The 27316-nt window shown below is 41.9% G+C and overlaps 1 protein-coding gene across 6 annotated transcripts in view; it reads right to left on the bottom strand.

The window, feature by feature from the left end:
- The window catches only part of nalcn (sodium leak channel, non-selective), a 295191-nt gene that overhangs the window by 220785 nt on the left and 47090 nt on the right, over positions 1–27316 (bottom strand). For all 6 annotated transcript variants that reach the window (XM_036958513.1, XM_036958511.1, XM_036958509.1 and 3 more), the window contains 3 exons: positions 14870–15021; positions 10686–10828; positions 8855–8959 (listed from right to left, as the gene is read on the bottom strand). In XM_036958513.1, the coding sequence (XP_036814408.1) occupies positions 8855–8959; positions 10686–10828; positions 14870–15021 (400 nt within the window). The remainder of the gene's footprint in view (positions 1–8854; positions 8960–10685; positions 10829–14869; positions 15022–27316) is intronic.

Consider the following 27316-nt stretch of genomic DNA (forward strand, 5'->3'; position numbering starts at 1 on the left):
CTAGCTGGCTAGTTTAGCCTACTCAATCACCCGGTTCAAACAGAGAGGGCTGCTATGTTACCTAGCTGGCTGGATTAGCCTACTCAAACAGAGAGGGCTGCTATGTTACCTAGCTGGCTAGTTTAGCCTACTGAAACACCTGGTTCAAACAGAGAGGGCTTCTATATTACCTAGCTGGCTAGTTTAGCCTACTCAAACACCCGGTTCAAACAGAGAGGGCTGCTATGTTACCTAGCTGGCTAGTTTAGCCTACTCAAAAACTCGGCTCAAACAGAGAGGGCTGCTATATTACCTAGCTGGCTAGTTTAGCCTACTCAATCACCCGGTTCAAACAGAGAGGGCTGCTATGTTACCTAGCTGGCTAGTTTAGCCTACTCAAACACCCGGCTCAAAGAGAGAGGGCTGCTATGTTACCTAGCTGGCTGGATTAGCCTACTCAAACAGAGACGGCTGCTATGTTACCTAGCTGGCTAGTTTAGCCTACTGAAACACCTGGTTCAAACAGAGAGGGCTTCTATATTACCTAGCTGGCTAGTTTAGCCTACTCAAACACCCGGTTCAAACAGAGAGGGCTGCTATGTTACCTAGCTGGCTAGTTTAGCCTACTCAAACACTCGGCTCAAACAGAGAGGGCTGCTATGTTACCTAGCTGGCTAGTTTAGCCTACTTAAACAGGGAGGGCTGCTATGTTACCTAGCTGGCTAGTTTAGCCTACTCAAACACCTGGATCAAACAGAGAGGGCTGCTATGTTACCTAGCTGGCTAGTTTAGCCTACTCAAACACCCGGCTCAAACAGAGAGGGCTGCTATATTACCTAGCTGGCTAGTTTAGCCTACTCAATCACCCGGTTCAAACAGAGAGGGCTGCTATGTTACCTAGCTGGCTAGTTTAGCCTACTCAAACACCCGGCTCAAAGAGAGAGGGCTGCTATGTTACCTAGCTGGCTGGATTAGCCTACTCAAACAGAGAGGGCTGCTATGTTACCTAGCTGGCTAGTTTAGCCTACTGAAACACCTGGTTCAAACAGAGAGGGCTTCTATATTACCTAGCTGGCTAGTTTAGCCTACTCAAACACTCGGCTCAAACAGAGAGGGCTGCTATGTTACCTAGCTGGCTAGTTTAGCCTACTTAAACAGGGAGGGCTGCTATGTTACCTAGCTGGCTAGTTTAGCCTACTCAAACACCTGGATCAAACAGAGAGGGCTGCTATGTTACCTAGCTGGCTAGTTTAGCCTACTCAAACACCCGGCTCAAACAGAGAGGGCTGCTATATTACCTAGCTGGCTAGTTTAGCCTACTCAAACACCTGGCTCAAACAGAGAGGGCTGCTATATTACCTAGCTGGCTAGTTTAGCCTACTCAATCACCCGGTTCAAACAGAGAGGGCTGCTATGTTACCTAGCTGGCTAGTTTAGCCTACTCAATCACCCGGTTCAAACAGAGAGGGCTGCTATGTTACCTAGCTGGCTGGATTAGCCTACTCAAACAGAGAGGGCTGCTATGTTACCTAGCTGGCTAGTTTAGCCTACTGAAACACCTGGTTCAAACAGAGAGGGCTTCTATATTACCTAGCTGGCTAGTTTAGCCTACTCAAACACCCGGTTCAAACAGAGAGGGCTGCTATGTTACCTAGCTGGCTAGTTTAGCCTACTCAAAAACTCGGCTCAAACAGAGAGGGCTGCTATGTTACCTAGCTGGCTAGTTTAGCCTACTCAAACAGAGAGGGCTGCTATATTACCTAGCTGGCTAGTTTAGCCTACTCAAACACCCGGTTCAAACAGAGAGGGCTGCTATGTTACCTAGCTGGCTAGTTTAGCCTACTCAAACACCCGGCTCAAACAGAGAGGGCTGCTATGTTACCTAGCTGGCTAGTTTAGCCTACTCAAACACCCGGCTCAAACAGAGAGGGCTGCTATGTTACCTAGCTGGCTAGTTTAGCCTACTCAAACACCTGGTTCAAACAGAGAGGGCTGCTATATTACCTAGCTGGCTAGTTTAGCCTACTCAAACACCCGGCTCAAACAGAGAGGGTTGCTACGTTACCTAGCTGGCTAGTTTAGCCTACTCAAACACCTGGTTCAAACAGAGAGGGCTTCTATATTACCGAGCTGGCTAGTTTAGCCTACTCAAACACCTGGTTCAAACAGAGAGGGCTGCTATGTTCCATAGCTGGCTAGTTTAGCCTTCTCAAACACCCGGCTCAAACAGAGAGGGGTACTATGTTAGCTAGCTGGCTAAGGCTATCCAGCACTTGAACTCTTCCACGTCAAGGTAAGCTTTTGGTTTTATTAATGTATTGCCACCGGGGCCTGCCGGTGTAATTGCTAAACTGCTTTCTGTACACTGTACTACATTATTGTATCGGGTTTACTAACGCTTTAGTTCTAGTAGCTATGTTGACTATGACGTTAGCTAATATAGTGATCAAGATGTAGGCTGTGTGTAGTGGTTAGCAGTTATGTATGAAGGTTTGGCTTGAAAGGTTTTTTCACCTGGTCACAGACAGCTGTTGTATTGTGCACTTGAAGTCCACAAGCGAAGGGAAAAGATGAGAAGAGGAGAGATGCGAGCAATGAGAAAAGTGATTAGGCTGTTTGTATGTGGCTGCTATGAAAGTGAACTGTGTGTGCGGGTGATCAGGGGTGTATTCATTCTGTCGATTCTGTTGAAAAGCATTTCTTAAACGGAAGCAAACGGAAAGGAAACAGGAATAGACATACCTGAATTTGTCTAATAGAAACTCTCAATTGCAACTGTTTGGACTAATGATTACACCCTAGATCAGCTACATACAGGCAAGAGTCTGCAAGGCGGTATTGAATATGTCAGTCTGCCACCATTACTCCAATTTGTCTCTCGACCTGTGTAGCTACGTTGTAAACTTTAATTCGTAATCTAGGTTGTAGCAACCTCATGATGGGTTTAGGGAAAATGTTTATGTATCATGTAGTAGCCTAACCTATCGATGTTACATTGAGCTGGGGGAATGGAATATGAATGACAATCATCCAATATGCTGTAATAGAAATAAGGCCGTGCTCATTATTTTTTTTTCATAATTGTCCCTCATCTTAAACGTCACCAACCTCCACCGGACACAAACTAACACGTCAAACTAACACGTCTTCACGTCTCAGGCAAGGTTGCTAATCACATAAGCATGTATCACCAGACTACGCTCTTTTGATGAGTAACATTGCTGGAATTTGAAGACTTAGTGTAGCAGATGAAACTTACTCCTCAGCCTTGCACATTTGAAGAAGGCCCTTTTTAATAGCACGATGGGTTGGAACGCTTCAGAAGGGTGGTTACATGCATTTGTGAGACAGCGGTTCAAGGTTCGCATCTCGGTATTAGTTGAAACAGGGGAAAGAGGTACTTGTCAAGTAAGCAGCATGTTGTCCTTTACATGAACTTCCTGAACGTATCCCTATAGGCTTTAGCTAAGTGGCTAACACAGCCTTGTGATATCCAGGAGATCTGGTTCAAACCAAAACGGTTCAAATGCTAGAGACAAATTCATAGGAACTGCCACATTGGCTTCAGAATCCGCCAGAAGCTTCTGTTTAGCACAGAGAGCGTTTGATTCTATCTGTTCTGATCTACCTTTCCTGGCTGGCAAAGTACCAGGATGTTGTCTCTGGTTTTGAATCTGAATGTGATAACCGAATTTGAAAACTGAATGCATCTGAGAAGTTGAATATAAGAAACTTCGATAAACTTGAAATTATAGTTTGTAAACTTGATTCACAGACAATGAATGCAATATCTACCATACTGAAACTGAATTTACTGTATAAATATTGCATTTGAATATTCAATTGAAATTGATTTTTAAAACTGAATGCAATATTCATTCAAATCAGTTTCAAATCATGAAATAGAAGTTACATTCATGAATGCAATGATTCAATTTGTGCATTCCAAATGAAAAAATATAAAATTCCATATACAACGGAAAAACTATAGAATTCAAATAAAATTTCTGTTGGCACTGAAATCGCTCTATAAACCTTCACTGTCGTAAATGAGATGTGAATGGTTAAGCTCAAACCTCCACAGTAAGTGGGATATTGATATCTGCATAAGAATACAGACATACAATCAACAACCACAACATGAAAATACATTTTAAGGTTGGATCATGAACTTCAATGTGGTAAATATTTGAGAGAAAACGGTAAATGTATTGAAGCCAAACTTAAAATGCTACACAAACAAGCACTCCTTGAATTTGTATTATTTTGATGGCAGAAGCTAAAGAAATAATGTACTTCTAACCTCCAATGATCTGTCCGTGTTATGATGCAGAGGGACTAAGGCACCAATAAAATGCACTGCTATAATGTGGGTGTCAACCCAACACCAATACACAACAAGAACCCATTAAAGTGGAGAAAGGCTACAGAAGACTTTGTTACAGAATACAATTATACCTTCCTTTAAAGAGCCATGATTCCTTTGTTGCTTTGTAGAGATTTCTACTTTCGGTTAACTTTTAACAATGTTTTGGTAGAGAGATTAGACAACCACCAACACTTTCAGGTTCAACCTTTTCTCGGGGGAATTTGGGAAAAGGTAAGAAAACAAATCAGTGCTGTTCAATCTTTGAAAAGGATGAGCTACATTTAGAACAGAAAAAATGCACTTGTATTCCCTGACCCGATTCACTGTGTCCTGATTCTTGCTGTGAAAATACTAAAATAAGTAGTCGTATGGTCGAGAATGGTTTTCATTACTCCTCCTTCTACTCCCATCTCTCTTCTACCCTCCTCCCTATAATTTCCTCCTTTCTTGATTCTACACCTGTCCTATGCCTCCTCTCCCCTTTCCTCCTTCTCCCTACCTACACCCCTTAGTCACGTTTTCCATTTAGGTAGCTTAATACAAACTTTTATTCTAAGCCAACAATGGGTGCAGTTAACTGAAGTATAGGTGATACAACCATAGCAATTCTCTCCCTTTCCATCCATTCCTCCCACTTCACCCTCCTCTGGCTCGATTGGCATCCCCAAGGGAACACCAAATGGAACTCTAGAAGGCTACAGGGCTGTGATGCCAAGCCAACTGCGCGATTTTACATCTTGCTAAGATGTTTGGTGCAGTAATTTTCAAGTAAAAAAATGTGTGCTGTGTTGTCTTATGTCAACAAAGTCAGATCCGCTGCGCTGATGGGCAGGTCAGTCTCACTTTCTGACCGTGTGTGTGTGTTTTGGAGTGTGTATCTGTTTTTTTGGTGGATGTGAGGGTATATGGACCTGGCAGAGAGAGTGAAGCAGTATGCCAGTGTTCACACCTTCTCCCTCCCCTCACACGCTCACTCTTGGTATTTTATTAGGATCCCCATTAGCTGTTATAGGGGCATAATATAGGGACATTTCAAATGTCATATTATGTATATATACAGTGTTGTAACGATGTGCTAATAGTGAAACTACAAAAGATTTTAAAAATCAACATAAATATGGGATGTATTTACAATGGTGTCTGTTCTTCACTGGTTGCTCTTTCATTGTGTGTGTGTGTGTGTGTGAGAGAGAGAGTGTGTGAGGGGAGGAAGACTGTGTGAACACTGACATACTGCTCTACTCTTTGCCAGGCCCGTACAACAATACACACCCACCTACCCACCCAAAAACACACACACACACGCACTCTCTCCCTCTCTCAGTATGACTCATGTGTATGTCTGTCATTTGCCCTATCTCCTGTAGGCTGTGTCTGGCTCTGCGCTGACAGCCGGCCAAATGTCTGGAAGAGCTGTGTGTGTGAACACTTGGAGTCTGTTTGAACACTGGCATACCGCTCCACTCTCTCTGCCAGGCTATATACCCATACACACACCCATACTCAAAAACACACAGGCCTATATAGTGCACTTCCCTCAGTTTTGTCACACAACACAATGCCACAGTTTTTAGGGAGCGTGCACTTGGCATGCTGACTGCAGGAATGTCCAACAGAGATGTCGCCAAATAATTTAATGTCCCGTCTCTACCATAAGCAGTCTCCGACGTTGTTTTAGAGAATTTGGCAGAATGTCCAACTGGCCTCACAACCACAGACCATGTGTAACCACGCCAGCCCAGGACCTCCACATCCGGCTTCTTCACCTATGGGATTGTATGAGACCAGCCACCCGGACAGCTGATGAAACTGAGGAGTATTTATGTTTGTAATAAAGCCCTTTTGTTGGGAAAAACATCATTCTGATTGGCTGGGCCTGGCTCCCCAGTGGCCCCTGCCCAGTCACGTGAAATCCATAGATTAGAGACTAATGAATTTATATGTATATATGTAACTCTGTAAAATCGTTGAAATTGTTGCATGTTGTGTTTATATTTTTGTTCAGTATAAATATACATCAGATATACATATACATTGACTGGAAATAAACATTGATAGCCTATATTAATTTGTTTCAGCTTGCGAATCGTACTGCTCCTAAAGGTACGTTTCCAAGACAGGCTATGTGCATACATTTGGAATTAAATTGTAAAAGAGGAATGTGACAGAGGAATGATATTGCCCAATGAAGGTAGGACAAACCGATAAATAGGCTTACAACAATCCGCTCCATTTCTGTAATTTTGTGTAAAACCAGTTATCAGGGTTGCGAACTGAAATCAGATTGATGTCAAGATCGGAGAGTAAGCTGGTCCACAGTGGTCGGCGAACCAACAACCTTCAGGCCCACAGCCCTGTGCGCTATCATAATCAGAATGCTGACACATAATGGCTCGAGGTGAAAAACAGTTAGCCAAATTACAAATCTAAGTCTCTGGTCTGTCCTAGCTAGGAGTGAGATCAAAATGTAGGCATGTTCCCTGCTATCTACTTCATGTTTTTATCATTATTCTGGTAGAGAGAGGGTCACGTGATTTTTTTCCCAAGCGTTTAGGGAGGGTCGTGTGAAAAAATATTTTGCTTAAAACTAAAACCGCTGGGCCTCCTTCAAGCTACGTTCTGACAGTGTAATTCATATATGCTATCGCAGAAATAATCATTTGGTTGTGTTTAGGAACATTAGAATATGATTTGCATTTTATTTCAAATAACACAATATGATTTTCATTCGTTTATGTTACTGTAGCCTATATGTAAAAAAGCTCAAATTCAATCAATCAATTTTATTAGCGGAGTGCCTCGGCACAAAAGCTATAATGGTATTATGATGAATATAAGTGTCGATATGACAGCAGTCAAATAGTAAATGATTGTCAGCTTGTGCTTATATTGTCTGCATCTTCACACAATGGCATCAGTTGGATTTCATTTTAGCTGTTTTCGTATCTTTCACTTGCGTGACACACTTAGACATTAATTTGCACTACAACCAAACAAAGTTGTCTCTGGTTTTCTCTTAATTGTGTTCCCTTTATTGTATTCCCATTGTCTTGTCATTCTTCAGCACCGTCGTGGAGTACAACGGCTGTGCAGGTGCCTTATTTTGCACAGAGGGAGCGATATCCCATCTCACATTGTTCATAGACTTGTTTTCTTTGCAAGAAACTTGTTCCCAAAGACAGTGAGGTGTATAACTTGTCCATGGTGACATTTCTCCCCTTGCACACCCTCATTGTGTAGCCTACTCCAAGTATGCCAGAGTACACAGATAAGACTTGTTTTATTCGGTGGACTGATATAGGGTACATACCATTTTAAGATTATGATTAGAATGGATGAACACAATAGTATGGCCCTCTCTGTTCTTACTTCACAATTGGTGATGACATAATTATGCATCGTTCGCTTCCCCTCGCTCATCAACTCCCCCATTCTCCCCCATAATACTTTACTTCATTTATTTCATCTGTTATATGTGTGAAATTAGATTCGGTATAGTTTAGGTTTCGAGGCAATTATCTGGATGATTATCAGCTGGGCTCTGCACTTTCAACTGTTGGAAGAAGCAGCAAAGCAGGCCCTACTGTTGGGAGAAAGAGCAAAGCAGGCCCTACTGTTGGGAGTAGGAGCAAAGCAGGGCCTACTGTTGGGAGAAAGAGCAAAGCAGGCCCTACTGTTGGGAGAAAGAGCAAAGCAGGCCCTACTGTTGGGAGAAAGAGCAAAGCAGGCCCTACTGTTGGGAGAAGGAGCTGCTATACATATACATAAAATACAGTCCGTTTCCCAAAGCAATGTTAAAAGTTAAAGTAGAAATCTCTACAAAGCAGCAAATGAATTGTTTGTTTTTTAATGTGTGTGTGTGTGTGTATTATGCCATTCCTGCCCTTTCCCGTCCTCTAACCATTGCTCCATATGATGTCTGACATTCCGTCCCAGTTCATTTGCATAACTAATCATCATTACATTTGAGAGTCATGAAAATAGTATGGATGAGAGAAAGGCCATTTTCACATTAAATATGCATTTTCAAACACTGGGCATATGCACTGAACCCCAGAGGGTAGGATAGTGCATTTGCTGAATTAAATCTGATTGCGAGCCCTTATTTCAATAAGCCAGGAGAGAAAGGAAAATAGAAAATGTCCTCTCTCCTCGCCATGAGATTGTTCAGGCAGCTGGGATACCAATGAAGAGTGGGCGGATGAACCAGTTACATTGAGACTGGAGGAGCAGATTTAATCAAACCTGACATAGCAATGTTTCTGCCCTGGCTTTGTTTGCTCAGCCCAGTGAGCAAGTCTTACTCTGAACAAGCGGAAGTCTCCTACCTGTGATGTTATTTGATAATTTGACAGTGTTATGGCTTTATAAATACATACTCTAATGTGGCTCTGATTGAAGTGTGCGTGTGTCTGTCTGTGTGTGTGTGTGTGTGTGTGTGTGTGTGTGTGTGTGTGTGTGTGTGTGTGTGTGTGTGTGTGTGTGTGTGTGTGTGTGTAACAGTACCTGTGTGGTAGCAGTAGAGGTGGTGCTGCTTCGGGACCCCCACATCTGCTGGAACTGAACTCTGATCTCAGCAAACGTTTCAATGATGACCGCAATGAAAACATTCTGAGAGAGAGAAAGAGAGACGGAGACAGAGCGAGAGGGAGGGGGGAGGTGGAAAGAAATGAGGAGATACAGGGAGAGAGATAAATAGAAAGAGAAAAGGTGAAGGAGACAGTGAGAGAGAAAGAGTGATATAGAGACATCGAGCAAACAATGAAGAGGGGAAGAGATGAGAGAGAAGATCATAACGGACAAAAACTAGACCGTTTCTTCAGGTCTCTGAGCTGGTCTCGCTCTTAGTCATTAGTCCAATTAGAAAGTACACTGATATTCTCACTAAAGAGGAGCAATAGGTGACATCTAACTAGGCAGATAGAGTAGCTCTACTTTACCTGTCTCATAGAATTAAACAGAACCTCAATGTATCACTATGACCTGTTTCTCCTTGACAGTTCACTTGTCTATATAACTACATCTCCAGCTAACTCTTGAGGGATTGGAAGTGAGCAAACAACACAGGTGTGAATGTCTTTGTCTAGACTGGAGGAATCTACTGTGCCACACACCCGACAAAAGAGATCACGTTCAGAAAGATGGAGAGAATAATACATACAGTGAGCTCCAGAAGTATTTGGACAGTGACACATTTGGGCTGTTTTGGCTCTGTAGTTTGGCACTTTGGATGTGAAATGATACAATGACTATGAGGTGAAAGTTACAGAGACATAAATATCATACCCCGCAGAAAATGCTAACCCCTTGGTAAAGGTGAGAGGTTAGAATGTCTTGGGGGTATGATATTTGTGCCTCACTCGTCATTATTCACGATGCATTCATGATTATCCATAACCATTGTAGCATGTAGAAGTATTTAGACAAATATTATATTCTTATTTGCAATGAAAGTGAATCCAAAATTAAAAAAAGACAAATTATTTACCATTCATTTATATTGGGCACAAAATAATCTGAAACACAAACAAAACATTGACAAGATTGTAGTCACAAACTTGATGTAGTCGTTGTGTGTTCGGGAATAGGGGACCTTTAATACACACACGGGAATTGGTCCAAATGGGGGGAATATGTACAAAAGTGCTGGCTGTGACTGTTCACCCGGTGTGGATGGAAATACCCTCAAATAACCTCAGAAACATTGCATCGTTTTAAATCCAAAGTGCTGTGACTGTTCACCCGGTATGGATGGAAATACCCTCAAATAACCTCAGAAACATTGCATCGTTTTAAATCCAAAGTGCTGTGACTGTTCACCCGGTATGGATGGAAATACCCTCAAATAACCTCAGAAACATTGCATCGTTTTAAATCCAAAGTGCTGTGACTGTTCACCCGGTATGGATGGAAATACCCTCAAATAACCTCAGAAACATTGCATCGTTTTAAATCCAAAGTGCTGGAGTGCAGAGCCAAAACAATCAAAAATGTGTCACTGTCCAAATACTTTGACCTATATATGCAATTTACCAGACACTTGTATACAAAGTGTCTAATAACGGTGAGTGCATATGTTTTTGTAGGTGGTCCAGCGGGAAATGGAACCCATGACCTTGGCGTTGCTAACCCCATACTCTTACCAACTGTTCCAAACAGGACCACACAGGAGAAGAGTCTCCTCACACAAGATACGAGTGACACTTTTATCTGGCCTGCTACGGTCCATTCTCTTTCACCAGACAAACTGTATCCTTCCATAGGATGACAGGGAGTATAACTGTACCAGTCAAAAGGGACGGGATCGTAGCAAGTCAGATAAATCTGTCTCTTGTACCTTGACAAGCCAGGCGAGGAAGAAGATGAGCGTGATGAAGTAGAAGTAGGAGCGCCAGCGAGGGAAACTGTCGATGGCTCTGTACATAAGGAACACCCAGCCCTCCTGAGAGGCTGCCTCGTACACGGTGAAGATACTGGTACCTGGAGAGAGGGAGAGAGTGAGATCAAATTGTTAATTAAATTTTGTAGTTGTTAAATTGCTTGCCAATTCTGAAGAAAGATTCAGTCTCTTACAACCCTTTGAGTTGTTTTGGCAATAAGAGTAATTCTGTAATGCATAATAAAGTATCTTTCTATTAAAATGTATTTAATTGAGAGGGAGCGAGAAAGAAAGAGTGAGAGAAAAAGAGCGAGAGAGAAGGAGATGGGCTCAGAGACGAGAGAGTGAGAGAGAAAGAAAGTTAGGTGGTCCCATGTTGAGCTACATGTATACTACACGCACGTTTAGATCAACTATTTGCATTATACAAAGGCCTCTGTGTAACCAATTAAAAAGTCTCCTTCAGATCCTCCCTTTCATCCCAAACACAATACCTTGCGATTCCCTTGTCATTTTGTACGAAAGAGATTCCTTGGAGCTTACAAGGAGCCATAAAACAGTCATCACTTTTGAGGATGATACCTACACATGACTTCCCAATAAAGAAGCTTGAAGGTTGTTTTTTAACTGCTTAATTACCTACAGTTTAAACATCGACAGATACATTCCACCATCCAACCTTATCTTACACTAATTTCCAGCACTTAGTTGGAGTAAATCATGAACATTACCAAATGCAATCACTGAATTAGAAATTGGGCATATTCCTTTCCATTGGTCTCTTTATGTTGACATGTAAGCATGTACAGTAATAATGACAGTATATTGACAGTGTCACTTTCTGGTCTATAGTTTCCTTCTGATCTAATGTCCAATTTTAAAAAAATGTTTCTATGAAACCTCCTTGCATTCCTCGTCTCACGTGGCTTACTGTGGGGTGCTGCCACTGTACCGGGAAACAAGTCACCATGTCACTCACACACACACACGTTATGTCACTAGAGTTAAGGGTAGCTTCAGCTTCAGTTAAAACTGTAATCTCAAACTGTCTTGATGCAGTCAAGACAAGAACTCGGAGGTAGAAGGCCAGAGGACCTCTGCACACGGACTGATCACACACACTCTCTCTCTGTTTTTGTTGTCTATCATTTGCACTCGTGTTGCTGTTAAATGTGAAATACATTGTTTGCTAACGCCAAACTCCACACCAAACTACCATGGGAAAATAACCTTATTAAATTCACAAATTCAAAAGTGTGTGTGGTCTCTTTGGTTCCTTGTCAACATCTTCTGGGCTGGTAAAATAGTTTCTCAAACACAGTAATGAAAGCATTGGGAGTAATAACCGGTGTCTAAAAACTTGGTCATGTTCATTGGGCACCAATTAAAGAAAACAAGACTAAAACAGGGAGGGAATAGTCCAATAAGAAACTTTCATTTACATTTTCAGTGAATCAAAACATCCCCACTGCACAAAGACTTCCATCGCACCCAGACAGATCATAATTATCTCCATGCATCGGTGTCAGACAGATACAGTGCATTCGTAAAATATTCAGTCCCCTTCCCTTTCTCCACATTTCGTTACGTTAGAGCATTATTCTAAAATGCATTAAAAAAAAAATCCTCAATCTACACACAATATCCCATAATGACAAAGCTAAAACAGGTTTAGAATTTTTTGCACATTTACTAAAAAAACAAACTGAAATACCTTATTTATCTTCAGACCCTTTGCTATGAGACTTGAAATTGAGCTCAGGTGCATCCTGTTTCCATTGATCATCTTTGAGATGTTTCTACAATTTGATTGGAGTCCACCTGTGGTAAATTCAATTGATTGGATATGATTTGGAATGGCACAAACATGTCTATTAAAAGGTCCCACAGTTGACAGTGCATTTCAGAGCAAAGAATAAGCCATGATGTTGAAAGAATTGTCCGAAGAGCACCGGGACAGGATTGTGTTGAGGAACACATCTGGGGAAGGGTACCAAAGCATTTCTGCATCATTAAATGTCCAAGAATACAGTGGCCTCCATCATTCTTAAATGGAAGAAGTTTGGAACCACCAAGACTCTTCCTAGAGCTGGCCGACCGGCCAAACTGAACAATCGGGGAGAAGTTCCTTGGTCAGGGAGATGACCAAGAACTCGATGGTCACTCTTGATAGAGCTCCAGAGTTCCTCTATGGATATGGGAGAACCTTCCAGGACAGCCATTTCTGCCGCACTCCACCAATGATGTCTCTATGGTAGAGTGGCCAGACGGAAGCCAACCCTCAGTAAAAGGCACATGACGGACCACTTGGCCACCTAAAGACTCTCAGACCATGAGAAACAAGATTCTCTGGTCTGATGAAACCAAAATTGAACTCTATGGCCTGAATGCCAAGCGTCACGTCTGGAGGAAACCTGGCACCATCCCTACTGTGAAGCATGGTGGTGGCAGCATCATGATGTGGGGATGTTTTTCAGTGGCAGGGACTGTGAGACTAGTCAGGATCGAGAGTAAGTTGAACGGAACATCCTTGATGAAAACCTGTTCCAGGTAGCTCAGGACCTCAGACTGTGGCGAAGGCTCACTTTCCAACAGGACAACGACCCTAAGCACACAACCAAGCCAAGGCAGGGCAGGGGTGGCTTCGGGACAAGTCTCAGCCAGAGCCCGGACTTGAACCCAATCGAACATCTCTGGAGAGGCCAGAAAATAGCTGGGCCGCTATTCTCTTGGCACACCTGTATTTGGGGAGTGCCCCATCCAACCTGACAGAGCTTGAGAGGATCTGCAGAGAAGAATGGGAGAAACTCCCCAAATACAGGTGTGCCAAGCTTGTAGAGTCATATCCAAGAAGACTTGAGGATGTAATCACTGACAAAAGTGCTTGAACAAAGTACTGAGTAAAGGGTCTGAATAATTATGTAAATGTGATATTTCAGTTGTTATCGTTTTAATACATTTGCACAAATTTCTAAAAACTTGTTTTTGCTTTGTCATTATGAGATATTGTGTGTAGATCGATGAGGGGTAAAACACAATTTCATCAATTTTAGAATAAGGCTGTAACTTAACAAAATGTGGAAAAAGTAAAGGGGTCTGAATACTTTCCGAATGCACTGTATGTAGTCTATGTAAGTCCCATAATAACAAGGCTATGCAACATGATTGAATAACATGGTATCATTTTATAAATGATAAACAAGGTCAGTAATACATAAACAGAAGAGAGGGAAAGAGCGGGGCTTCAACTACCCAAGAGCAGTGTGTATGTGGTCACTACAATGTGTGAAGTAAACACACTGGTAGACAGGGATGCACTTCTTCCTCCAGAAAATACTACCAAGTACCAAATACTACCACTATCAAGAGAGGGATTGAGAGGGAGAAATAGAGAGAACGGAGAGAGAAGTAAAGTCTTAACAGAATACAGGCCTTCCCTGCATGCCCAGTCTGTCAAGGTCTGTTAATAAGCTCTCTCTCTCCCTCTATCCTCTCTGTATCCATCTCTCCATCCCTATCTCTCTTTCTATCCTTATCTAGCCTTTTAGAGATTAGAGCCACTGCTCAGAGTATCCGACACTGGATTTGGGCTCCGCTCAGGTGATAAGAATGAATCACGCCGCTAAGATGGCCAGAACCCCAGACCAAGGCTCATGTAGAAGCATTTTTTTTATTTTGTAGCTTTTTCTGCTTCTGAGAAAAGAACCCAGGAAAGACCAGCCACAATCCACTCCAGTACTGTCCATGGAAATGCTAAGAAATAGAATCCCTATTCTATTTCTATGGAACCGACCCACCTTTTTGGGAAGCACCATGATAACCCTCAACATTCTTGGTCTGATTCATTTATGCAGGGATGTAAACCAACAAAGGTGTTCCAGTAGTGGTGTAATCTGTATATCCGGTTGATGAAGCCGCTGTAGCACAGCTCTAACACACAGATTCCAGCCTTGGCATTTTATCATCTAAATTGGTAGTTGTACAAATAAAACTCAAAGTTATTCAGACAGCAGTTACTAAGCTGAACGTACAAAGCTAAAAATGCTGTGTGCATGTGCGTGTGGGGGTACACCCGTGTGCATGTGTATGTGGGGGTACACCCGTGTGCATGTGTGTGTGTGTGTGTGTGTGTGTGTATGTACCGAGCTCGTTGAAGCCGCTGTAGCCCAGCTCCTGTCTGCTGAGCCCCAGTTCTTCCAAGTCCACACACTTAAAGCCCAAAGGACACAGGTATCCCTCCCCGTCTGGCGAACAGTGGGTGTCGGGGATGGCCAGGCTGTTCCATGTCACAGTACTGACAAACACAGAAACACAAACACAATATAATAATAATATAATAAAATATTTATTTCATTTTAGAGCTTACTTATGTTTGCCAAGTGCATTGATCATCGAAACTGATCTTGAGAAAGACATTGGAACTGAAACATCAACATTTAACAATCTCAACTATATACTGAACAAAAATATAAACGCAACAATTTCAAAGATTTTACAGTTCAGAGTTACAGTTCATAAAACCGTAATCAGTCATTTGAAATACATTCATTAGGCCCTATTCTATGGATTTCACATGACTGGACAAGGGTGCAGCCATGGGTAGGCCTGGGAGGGCATAGGCCCACCCACCCAGCCAATCAGAATTAGCTTTTCCCCACAAAAGAGCTTTATATAAATAACTGTAAACATAAATACTCCTCAGCACCCCCCCCCCCCCACCCCCTCCTCAGATGATCCCGCAGGTGAAGAAGCCAGATGTGGAGGTCCTGGGCTGGCGTGGTTATGAGGCCGGTTGGATGTACTGCCAAATTCTCTAAAATGGCATAGGAGGCAGCTTATGGTAGATAAATGAACACACAATTCTCTGGCAACAGCTCTGTTGAACATTCCTGCAGTCAGCATGCCAAATGCCCTGCTCCCTCAAAACGTGAGACATCTGTGCCATTGTGTCGTGTGACAAAACTGCACATTTTAGAGTGGCCTTTTACTGTCCCCAGCACAAGGTGCACCTGTGTAATGATCATGCGGTTTAATCAGCTTCTTGATATGTCACACCTGTCAGGTAGATGGATTATCTTCGCCAAGGAAAAATGCTCACTAACCGAGATGTAAAAAAAATGTGTGCACAAAATGTATGCTAAATAATATTTTTTTTGTGCATACAGTATGGACAATTTCTGGGATTTATTATTTCAGCTCATGAAACATGGGCCAAACATTATATTATGTTCAGCATAAAGCCCCCTTCTTGTTTTTCCTATAATTAATGAAAGACAGAAAAATAATTTACATATACAAAAATGACTGATAAGACATAAAAATGCTTTCAATACAGACTTTTCTGAAATGTGCACAGACAGAAACAGGAGAGAATACGATGAGATAAAAAGGCAGATTGGTGAGAGTTCAAGCACTGGAGAAAGCAACCGTTTGTTTTTCACCCCCTTTGCTTCTGAAGCTCCCAAATAAGATCTGGTGCGACCAATTACCTTCAGAAGTCACATAATTAGTTAAATAAAGTCCACCTGTGTACAATCTAAGTGTCACATGATCTGTCACATGAACTCAGTATATATATGCACCTGTTCTGAAAGGCCTCAGAGTCTGCAACACCACTAAGCAATGGGCACAACCAAGCAAGCAGCACCATGAAGACCAAGGAGCTCTCCAAACAGGTCAGGGACAAAGTTGGGGAGTACAGATCAGGGTTGGGTTATAAAACAATATCTGAAACTTTGAACATCACACAGAGCACCATTAAATCCATTATTAAAAAATGGAAAGAATATGGCACCACAACAAACCTGCCAAGTGAGGGCCACCCACCAAAACTCACAGACCAGGCAACAAATCAGAGAGGCAACAAAGAGACCAAAGATAACCCTGAAGGAGCTGCAAAGTTCCACAGCGGAGATTGGAGTATCTGTCCAGAGGACCACTTTAAGCCGTACACTCCACAGAGCTGGGCTTTACGGAAGAGTGGCCAGAAAAAAGCCATTGCTTAAAGAAAACAATAAGCAAACACGTGTGGTGTTCGCAAAAAGGCATGTGGGAGACTCCCCAAACATATGGAAGATGGTACTCTGGTCAGATGAAAGTAGAATTGAGATTTTTGGCCATCAAGGAAAGGAAAAGGTCTGGTGCAAACCCAACACCTCTCATCACCCCGAGAACACCATCCCCACCGTGAAGGATGGTGGTGGCAGCATTATGCTGTGGGGATGTTTTTCATTGGCAGGGACTGGGAAACTGGTCAGAATTTAAGGAATGATGGATGGTGCTAAGTACAGGGAAATTCTTGAGGGAAACCTGTTTTTTAGTTTTCCAGAGAATTGAGACTGAGGTTCACCTTCCAGCAGGACAATAACCCTAAGCATACTGCTAAAGCAACACTCGAGTGGTTAAAGGGGAAACATTTAAATGTCTTGAAATGGCCTAGTCAAATCCCAGACCTCAATCCAATTGAGAATCTGTGGTATGACTTAAAGATTGCTGTACACCAGCAGAACCCATCCAACTTGAAGGAGCTGGAGCAGTTTTGCTTTGAAGAATGGGCAAAAATCCCAGTGGCTAGATGTGCAAAGCTTATAGAGACACCCAATAGACTTGCAGCTGTAATTGCTGTAACTGGTGGCTCTACAAAGTTTTCTGTTTCTTTGTTGTATTTCTTGCTTGTTTCACGATAAAAACATATTTTGCATCTTCAAAGTGGCATGTTGAGTAAATCAAATGATCCAAACCCCCCAAAAAATCCATTGTAAATCCAGGTTGTAAGGAAACAAAATAGGAAAAATGCCAAGGAGGTGAATACTTTCTCAAGGTTTTTATAGTCACAGTGGGAACAACATACCATATACACTTCCTGATGAAATCAGTCACCATGTCAATGTTATTGTCAGAGGCAACCTAGAACATATCCCAGTCCACGTGATCAAAAAAATCTTGAAACATGGATTCCAATTGGTCAGACCAGAGTTGAATAGACCTTAGCACAGGTACTTCCTGTTTTAGTTTATGCCTATAGGAAGAGAGGAGCAGGATGGAGTCGTGATCTGATTTGCCAAAGGGAGGGCAGGGGAGGGCATTGGAGCCATTCCAGAAGGGAGAGTAACTATGGTTGAGAGTTTTTGAAGCACGAGTACTACAGGCAATGTGTTGATAGAACTTCTGTAGCTTTTTTCATATTTGCTTCTTTTAAACTCCCAGCAAAAGCTAATATTTCACTTAAAAGTTATTTTTAATAATTTCCAGGGGGCGTTTTTTCTAGAAGGTCTGATAATAACAAGTCCGGCCACCAAACATTATTACTCTGTATTATAACTATTTGAAATGGCATAAAACATCATGGCTATCAATGGCAGCCTAAAGTGTTCGATTTTCAAAACGGCACAGATTTTTAACAGCAGAAAATTCAACCAGAGAGCGCCCTTAGATCGTGGGAAAAGCCTGCACTTGACCGTTGATCTTGAAACATTCCCATGGTGAACGGCTAAGCCCGCGACGCTATGAAACCACACACTATTGCAGAGCCTTTGATATTATCGGCCGCAATTGATATGGTGAGAACAATGTGTGTGTCAGTTAACACTGTGAAACTAAGAATTGATGCTATAGCTAGAAAATCAAGAGGAAACTGACTGAACAACTCAAAAACTCCCCACTTCATGCTCTCCAAATGGACGTTAGCTGTAAGGGCCAAGATGCATAGACTTTTGTTCGCTACATGTCAGGGATGCTATTCACGAGGATATATTGTTCACGAAAAACAGATTCCATGGGATCAAATGGTGGGCTTCAGTTCTGGGCGCCAGTTCACAAAACTACGTGGAATTATGGGATAAGAGCCTGACAAAAAAAACTAAAATAATCACACCGAGCCTTGATGGTTATCAAGGGGGAGTGTTGGAAAGATGTTTCTAATTGAGAGAGGAACTGTCATTTGCAATGGATGTAAAAAAAAAAAAAACTGACTTTCTGTGTAACAGACATATTTGGGAAACTGAACGCAAGCATGCAGGGGAAATACAAAAACATTCTACAGATGAGTGACCGAATCAGCTAAATCCATTTGACTGTGATCCTGGCTCAGTAGACATGCCGATAAGTGAAATCGAACAGCTGATCGAGCTGTCACGTGACAGAATGCTGAAGACAACTCATTCACGGGTCACTATAGAGACGTTTTGGTTCCTGACTCAAAGGGAATACTGTGCCGTCTCCCTCCGAGCATTAAAAGTCACGGTACGCTGATTCAGTGCTCTCATTTGCATTGAAAACAGATTTCGATCCAAGTTGGATCAGACAGGAAAGATGAGGTGTGCACTGACGAACACGCCCCCTGACTTTGAGATGCTCCAATGCGACATGCATCAAGCACACCCATCTCATTAGAGAGATAATATTAATTAAGTCAGACTAATTTGCACCCACATTAAAAGTATATGATGGTGAGTTGAGAATACAATCAGAAATACTGTTACAATGTTTTGCAATTGATGGCCATAGCCCCAATTAAAACAGTAAACATTGGCTGTTAATTACATCATTTACATTTACATCACATATTTCACATGGTTGGGTTCACAAGAATATTCAGATATTTGTATAGCCTTTATTTTTGTATTTAATTGTACCTTTATTTAACTAGTCAAGTCAGTTAAGAACAAATTATTATTTTCAATGACAGCCTAGTTGGTTAACTGACTGTTCAGGGGCAGAACGACAGGGGATTTGAACTTGCAACCTTCCGGTTACTAGTCCAACGCTCTAACCACTAGGCTACCCTGCCGCCCCCGGCTACCCTGTCGCCCCTGACTAGGCAAGTCAGTTAAGAATAAATTCTTATTTACAATGACGGCGTACACCGGCCAAACTCGGACGACACTGGGCCAATTGCGCCCCGTCCTATGGGACTCCCAATCACAGCCGGTTGTGATACAGTCTGGATTCGAACCAGGTTGTCTGTAGTGACGCCTCTAGCAATGAGATGCAGTGTCTTAGACCACTGCGCCACTTGGAAGCCCCGATATCAAAATGGGGTCGTGGGCCAAAAAAGTCTGCACTAGACCAATTGTAAAAAGGTCTTACAATTACATAACAAATGTATGAACTACATAATTATTTACAAATGCATAGATTTGCATTACACAGCACCTAACTTCCCCATGATGGATTATCTGCACATTTTTTATAAACCAGTTAAATTGTCCTCTTTCCGGAACTAAAGGGCCATTCTTTGCAAAACGTGGTACATTATACAGCATCTATGGACAAGGAAGTCAATCTTCAATGGTCTGTCACTTACAGGTGTTAATGTTAGCTAGCTAGCTAGGTTAGTTAAAATAGACCAAAGGTTTAGTTAGCTAATAGACTTTGGATGCCTTGTTCTACATATCATTCTATCCATCGTTCTGCTTGTGTCTAGCTAAATACTTTGAACACAGGTTAGCTAACAGCTAGCTAGGTAGTTATCAATATTTAAACATGATCTAACCTAGCTAGCTGTTAGATATATATTTCATGAAATAAACTTTAAACACTGTTTCCCATGCTTGTTCAATGAACCATAAACAATTAATGAACATGCACCTGTGGAACAGTCGTTAAGACACTAACAGCTTACAGACTGTAGGCAATTAAGGTCACAGTTATGAAAACTTAGGGTACTAAAGAGGCCTTTATACTGACTCTGAAAAATACCAAAAGAAAGATGACCAGGGTCCCTGCTCATCTGCATGAACGTGCCTTAGGCATGCTACAAGGAGTGCATGAGGACTGCACATGCGGCCCGGGCAATAAATTGCAACGTCCATATTGTGAGACCCCTAAGACAGCACTACAGGGAGACAGGACGGACAGCTGATTGTCCTCGCAGTGGCAGACCACGTGTAACAACACCTGCACAGGATCGGTACATCAGAACTTCACACCTGCGGGACAGGTACAGGATGGCAACAACAACTGCCCGAGTTACACCAGGAATGACATGACCCCGGCATGACAATGCCACCAGCCATACTGCTCATTCTGTGTGTGATTTCCTGCAAGACAGAAATGTCAGAGCCCGGATCTCAATCCCATTGAGCACGTCTGGGACCTGTTGGATAGAAGGGTGAGGGCTAGGGCCACTCCCCCCAGAAATGTCCGGGAACTTGTAGGTCCCTTGGTAGAAGAGTGGGGTAATATCTCACAGCAAGAACTGGCAAATCCGGTACATCTGGTACAGTCCATGGGGGGGAGATGCACTGCAGTACTTAATGCAGCTGGTGGCCACACCAGATACTGACTGTTACTTTTGATTTTGAGCCCCCCTTTGTTCAGGGATAATTCTTACCTCATTTGCACACACATATAATTGACTGTACGTTTGTTTATTCCATGTGTAACTCTGTTGTTGTTGTCTGTGTCGCACTGCTTTGCTTTATCTTGGCCAGGTCGCAGTTGTAAATGAGAACTTGTTCTCAACTGTCCTACCTGGTTAAATAAAGGTGAAATAAAAATACAAATAAATAAATAAAAAGGGACACAATCTATTTCTATTAGTCACGTCTGTGGAACTTGTACAGTTTATGTCTCAGTTGTTGAATGTTCATACAAATATTTACACATGTTAAGTTTGCTGAAAATAAATGCAGTTGACATTTTTTTGCTGAGTTGAGTTAGCTAGCTAGCCTCAGTTTTCTCATATCACAACCATTAAACTCTGTAACTGTTTTAAAATCCCTGAGGAGTTTCCTTCCTCTCCGGCAACTGAGTTAGGGAAGGACGCCTGTACCAATCGGTTCACTTCATTGCGAGGTATTGAAAAACCTTCCTGGTCTTTGTGGTTGAATCTGTAATTGAAATTCACTACTCAATTGAGAGACCTTACAGACAATTGTATGTGTAGGGTACGTAGATGGGGTAATCATTCAAAAATCATTTTAACCACTATTATTGAACTCAGAATGAGTCCATGCAGCTTATTATGTGATTTGGTAAGAAAATGTGTAGTCCTGAACTTATTTAGGCTTGCCATAACTTAGGGGTTGACTCAAGACATTTCAGATTTTCAAATGTTATTAACTTAAGAGTATTTCTACAAACAACATTTGGGGTTTTGGTGTGTAGACACACAATCTAAATTTAAACCATTTTAAATTCAATAAAACAACAAAATGTAAAAAAGTAAAGAGGTGTGCTTTCCGAAAGCGTATTTAAACCTTTCTCTGACATTCGAGTGTCACCGTAGACAACTTAGTGGAATTTCTTATATATGTCTTCCTAAAAAATCCCTACGGGAGAATACAACATTTCTACCCATCCTTCCATGACGATAACTAGCAAACGGATCGCGCCGTCATCTGCTGACCATTTAGGGAATTGAGTTCTCAAACGGTGTGCCAAATTTCGCTCCGTAATATAGAGTATTGACGGAGAAATGACGAGGGGGAAAAACTCACTTTAACATGGACTGCTGGCTAAAACCCATTTACACTATCGACCCTTTATAATAGTGAGTGCAAGTGTATATGGCAATCTTCCGGTAAATTAATTTTAGTTGTAAAATAGACAAGCTATGAATATGAGACATTGGCACACCAACAGCACCAATTGGACACACACACACACAGCCAGCCCCCCCCCCCCCCCCCCCCCCCCAACCTTTCACTTTTGCCGCAGGTGTTATTCCAGGAGCCGCTTGACATCTCTAATGAAAATGAATGCCTTCAAATTGGCCCGCCAGACATTCATCCACATTGTTTATTAGGGCTCAGGGATGAGAAGGGATAATTTATTGCCATATCACAAAAGGGGCAATCAAAGGCCTAGCGGTGAATCCAGATACAGCTAATTATAGAGACTCGGATAATGGCTAACACGTTATAAAATAAATCACCTTTCTTCACAACACAGACGTGATAAATTAAGCCTCAAACGGTGGGTTAAAGGTCCAGTAATAGTGTGTCACAGAACATTTACTGAGAAAAAAGTAAAACCAGATCTGGGATTAATCGTGATTAGGTTCACAAAATCTGTAACAAAAAATGAACTGTAACTTCATGGAGATTTAAAATGGCTGCTGTAGAGTGAAGAGTCTTTGTATCTTTGTGTTGGGCAACAATGTAACTTGGGGTTGATTTGATTCCAAAATGGACCACATACTGAATATGTGTTAACTGTGGATTGTTTTAAATAATAATATATACAGTATATATTTTTGTTGCTAGGTAGCGTTAACTGGTGCTAGTCGGCTGTAGGTGCGCCAAACTCTGGTATTTTTCATCTTCACCTTGTTTTTAAATAGCGATCCAACATTTGTTTTCAGCATATTTATTTCCATGACTGCTCAAAACTCACTGTCTCATGCTCACTCTTGTCTCTCTGCACTAGACATATAGCAAGCAATATACTTGGAACATCAAATCACAATAAAATTGCAGTATCGAATCGCAATACATATAAAATTGTGAGACTTGCAACACGTGGTATCGGCCCCTAAGTACTGTGATTATATAGTATCATGAGGTCCCTGGTAGGTCATGACATTTTGTCAGCCAGTTATTGTCATGCAAAGGAATGCCGGTCTCACGGTAATTGACCGTTAATTAACATACAGGTCTCCACATACAAGCTGCTGATGTGTGCCTTTGGAACATCGACATTTTAACTCTAATAAATATATTTAATACACACCATAATGAATCCATTATTTATTTTAGGCAGGTCTAAAGAAACATTATGGTATGAAGAAAATGTATTTCAGATTAACAGAATATGAGTTGGCCTATGTTATATGGCTATGTGGCGTGCCATAGGCTGAAGGCTTGTTGATATAGCTGACAAGATATGCTTAGTAGTCCTGTGTTTATATGATTTTATAGTAAGAAGAATATAATTAACCCGGCTGGCTTCCGGGTTAAGTGGGCATTGTGTCAAGAAGCAGTGCAGCTTGGTCGGGTTGTGTTTCGGAGGACGCAGGGCTCTCGACCTTCGCCTCTCGAGTCCGTACGGGAGTTGCAGCGATGAGACAATACTGAAACAAAAAAAACGAGTAAAAAACATAGGGGGATTTTTTCAAATAAAATATTAATACAATGTAAATAATAAAATAAAAAAATAATTTAAAAAAATGTTTGTTTTAAGTTCCTCGGTGTACACATCACTGACAAATCTGAAATGGTCCACCCACAGACAGTGTGGTGAACAGCGCCTGTCGGGCTGTATCCCCACCTGGTACTGCAACTGCACCGCCTGCAACCACAGGGCTCTACAGAGGGTGGTGCGGTCTCCCAACGGATCACCGGGGGCACACTGCCTGCCCTCCAGGACACCTACAGCACCCGATGTCACAGGAAGGTAAAACAGATCATCAAGGACATCAACCACCACAGCCACAGCCTGTTCACCCTGCTACCATCCAGAAGGGGACGTCAGTACAGGCGCATCCAAAGCTGGAGCCGAGAGAGAATGATAAAGGCTATCAGACTGTTCAACAGCCCTCACTAGCCGGCTACCACCCTTGTTACTCAACCCTGCACCTTAGAAGCTGCTGCCCTATATACATAGACATGGATTCACTGGTCACTTTAATAAGGGGGATAGTTGGTCCGTTGTACAACTGAATGCCTTCAACTTCAATGTGTCTTCCGCATTTAAGCCAACCCGTCACAAGCACATTAATAATGTTTACATACTGTACTGCTTTACTCATTTCATATGTATATACTGTATTCTATTCTACCGTATTTTAGTCAATGCCACTCCGACATTGATCGTCCTAATATTTATATATTTCAAAATTCCATTCTTTTACTTTTAGATTTCTGTGCATTGTTGTGAATGGCTAGATACTACAGCACTGTCGGAGCTAGGAACACAAGCATTTCGCTACACCCGTAATAACATCTGCTAAATATGTGTATGTAACCAATAACATTTGATTTGATTAGATGTCATCCGCCTATGCACTCCAACAGTGAATGGAAGCCTCTTTCCCGCCTGTTGGTTATTTCACTCCATGCATCAACCACTGTTTGAAGAGTATGCAGCCTCTCGATGCACGACAGGTGATATTCCCGCCCAAACTCTGTACGCCATGGGCTCCCCAACCCTGCAGGAACAGGTTTAAATTTGGGAAAGCAAGTGAACATGTTTTCACAATGAACCATATTTCATTAAACTGTTGACAGTTCCTCTCTCTGCATGCTTGAGAAAGTAATGAAGGAGTGAGGGGAGGAGATGGAAACGCACAGTGGTGAGATATTCTGTAGCTTAAGGTAGTCTAATGTGTCACCTATTAATGGAGATGGAAACGCACAGTGGTGAGATATTCTGTAGCTTAAGGTAGTCTAATGTGTCACCCTATTAATGGAGATGGAAACGCACAGTGGTGAGATATTCTGTAGCTTAAGGTAGTCTAATGTGTCACCCTATTAATGGAGATGGAAACGCACAGTGGTGAGATATTCTGTAGCTTAAGGTAGTCTAATGTGTCACCTATTAATGGAGATGGAAACGCACAGTGGTGAGATATTCTGTAGCTTAAGGTAGTCTAATGTGTCACCCTATTAATGGAGATGGAAACGCACAGTGGTGAGATATTCTGTAGCTTAAGGTAGTCTAATGTGTCACCCTATTAATGGAGATGGAAACGCACAGTGGTGAGATATTCTGTAGCTTAAGGTAGTCTAATGTGTCACCCTATTAATGGAGATGGAAACGCACAGTGGTGAGATATTCTGTAGCTTAAGGTAGTCTAATGTGTCACCCTATTAATTATGAAATCATTTTTAAAAATCCCTACTACTACGCTATTCAAAATCATATTCACTATTGTGAAGCCTGTAAGCTGCCCTGGACAATCAATGAACCAACTGCATCAGCTAGGCCTATAAGTTCTCTCCCAGACTCATGAATAGAATCTTTAGATATTAGCATAAGGTAACTAGTCCATCCAGTATGCATTATAATACAGTCCACACTAGATGGCAATTAGTAGAATTGGTTTTATTTTGGAATATAGGCCAGACCAATTAAAGACATATTTAATCAGTTTTCCAAATATTTTTCTGCAGTGAGTAATATGCGGTAGAATATGTATTGTATAACAAACGGCACAATCATTATTTTTTTATATATTCTTTTTAGGCTTGGGCTCATATATAGGCTTATGCATATGTATAAGCTCTAATATGTGTATGGGTGTTTTGAATTAATCATCACCTTAGAAAGCGCTGTCCATTTCGTTGTTAGGCTTTGAAACAACATCCACAATGACCATATTTTCCACTCAGTGGCAAGCTGTTATTTTTTTTTTTATCTTCCTTCTTCCAATTTATCAAACACAGTGAGGTGAGTTTTAAATGATTGCATTAATGTCAGAGTGGTTAGAAGGACAATAGAACCCTGAGGACCAGGCCATTAGTGAGTTGGATACTGCCAACGCATGTCCTGGGTGCATAAAAGGAGATTACCGTGACTCAACTTTCATGACTTACCATGACTCATGACTGCCGGTGTGGCGGTAATACGGTCCCCGCACAGCCCTAGTCCCTGGCAATTACAATATTAACTTTAACCAGACATAACTACTCTTCCCAAAGAGCCTGAGATACCAACGCACAATAAGGACAAATGTACATATTTCACAAGATGTTTCATTCAATTCACCAAAAGGCCAAGGTCAATGTGAATAATCTCTCATATGGAATAGGTGAAGAAACCCATTTTGTCTGCACATCCAGGAGCCCCTTTTCATCCACACACAAATACCCACCCCAGTCAAATTCCTCCCACACATTTCGCTTTCAATCTCAATACAAATCCCATCTGTTCTGTGTGAATGACTGGAGAGGAAGTCTGTGACTTTGTGCCAAAGGCATATGGCCTGTTACGACTATCCCGCATAAAACATGTCTAAAGGTTTTAGAGTTGCCTTGGCGCCTCGTGGCAGCCTAGGCAAAGAGCTCATGTCATTTCTGTACATATTTATTCAAATTATGTCAATATTTGTACAATAACTAAATGAGTGCAGAGCAAGTATTGACATCATGAATTAGACTCCTGCTCATAAATGGATGAAAATCAAGCTAACTAATGCTAGCTAGCCTCTGTGTGTATTCATTTGAATTACACCTACTGACTTTGGGGTGGTTTCCACTGACGGTGATCCAAGAGGAGGCTATGCATGCAGAGTTGGTACTTAGGAGGAAACCTCTGAAGTAAGGAGTGGGCTGTACTCTGTGGGGAGCTTAAACTTCATCACAGTCCAAATACAGAGAATCTGCAGGTGGCGGAGATATCTTGATGACATCGAGCTGCCCGCCTACCTGGTTGCCCTTGGACATGCTGACCTGACCATGACCATCCCCTCCGCTGACCATCTAGCTTCCAGATCCTCTCATGACTGCGTCTGCCCATCTGGAGGCTTCAAGAAACACTCAAACAGACTTGATCTAGCTGATCTAGCTACTGCTGTAGCCTATATGAACAAGCACTTTGAGATTCTGTCTGTAATGAAAAGCGCTATGAAAGGTTAATTATTATTATTAAAGCACCCCACTTACACCCACACATCAGGGGGGGTTGACACAAACTAGCCCAATAAT

Source organism: Oncorhynchus mykiss, chromosome 22 (genome assembly GCF_013265735.2).
Source record: "Oncorhynchus mykiss isolate Arlee chromosome 22, USDA_OmykA_1.1, whole genome shotgun sequence".
Taxonomy (NCBI): domain Eukaryota; kingdom Metazoa; phylum Chordata; class Actinopteri; order Salmoniformes; family Salmonidae; genus Oncorhynchus; species Oncorhynchus mykiss.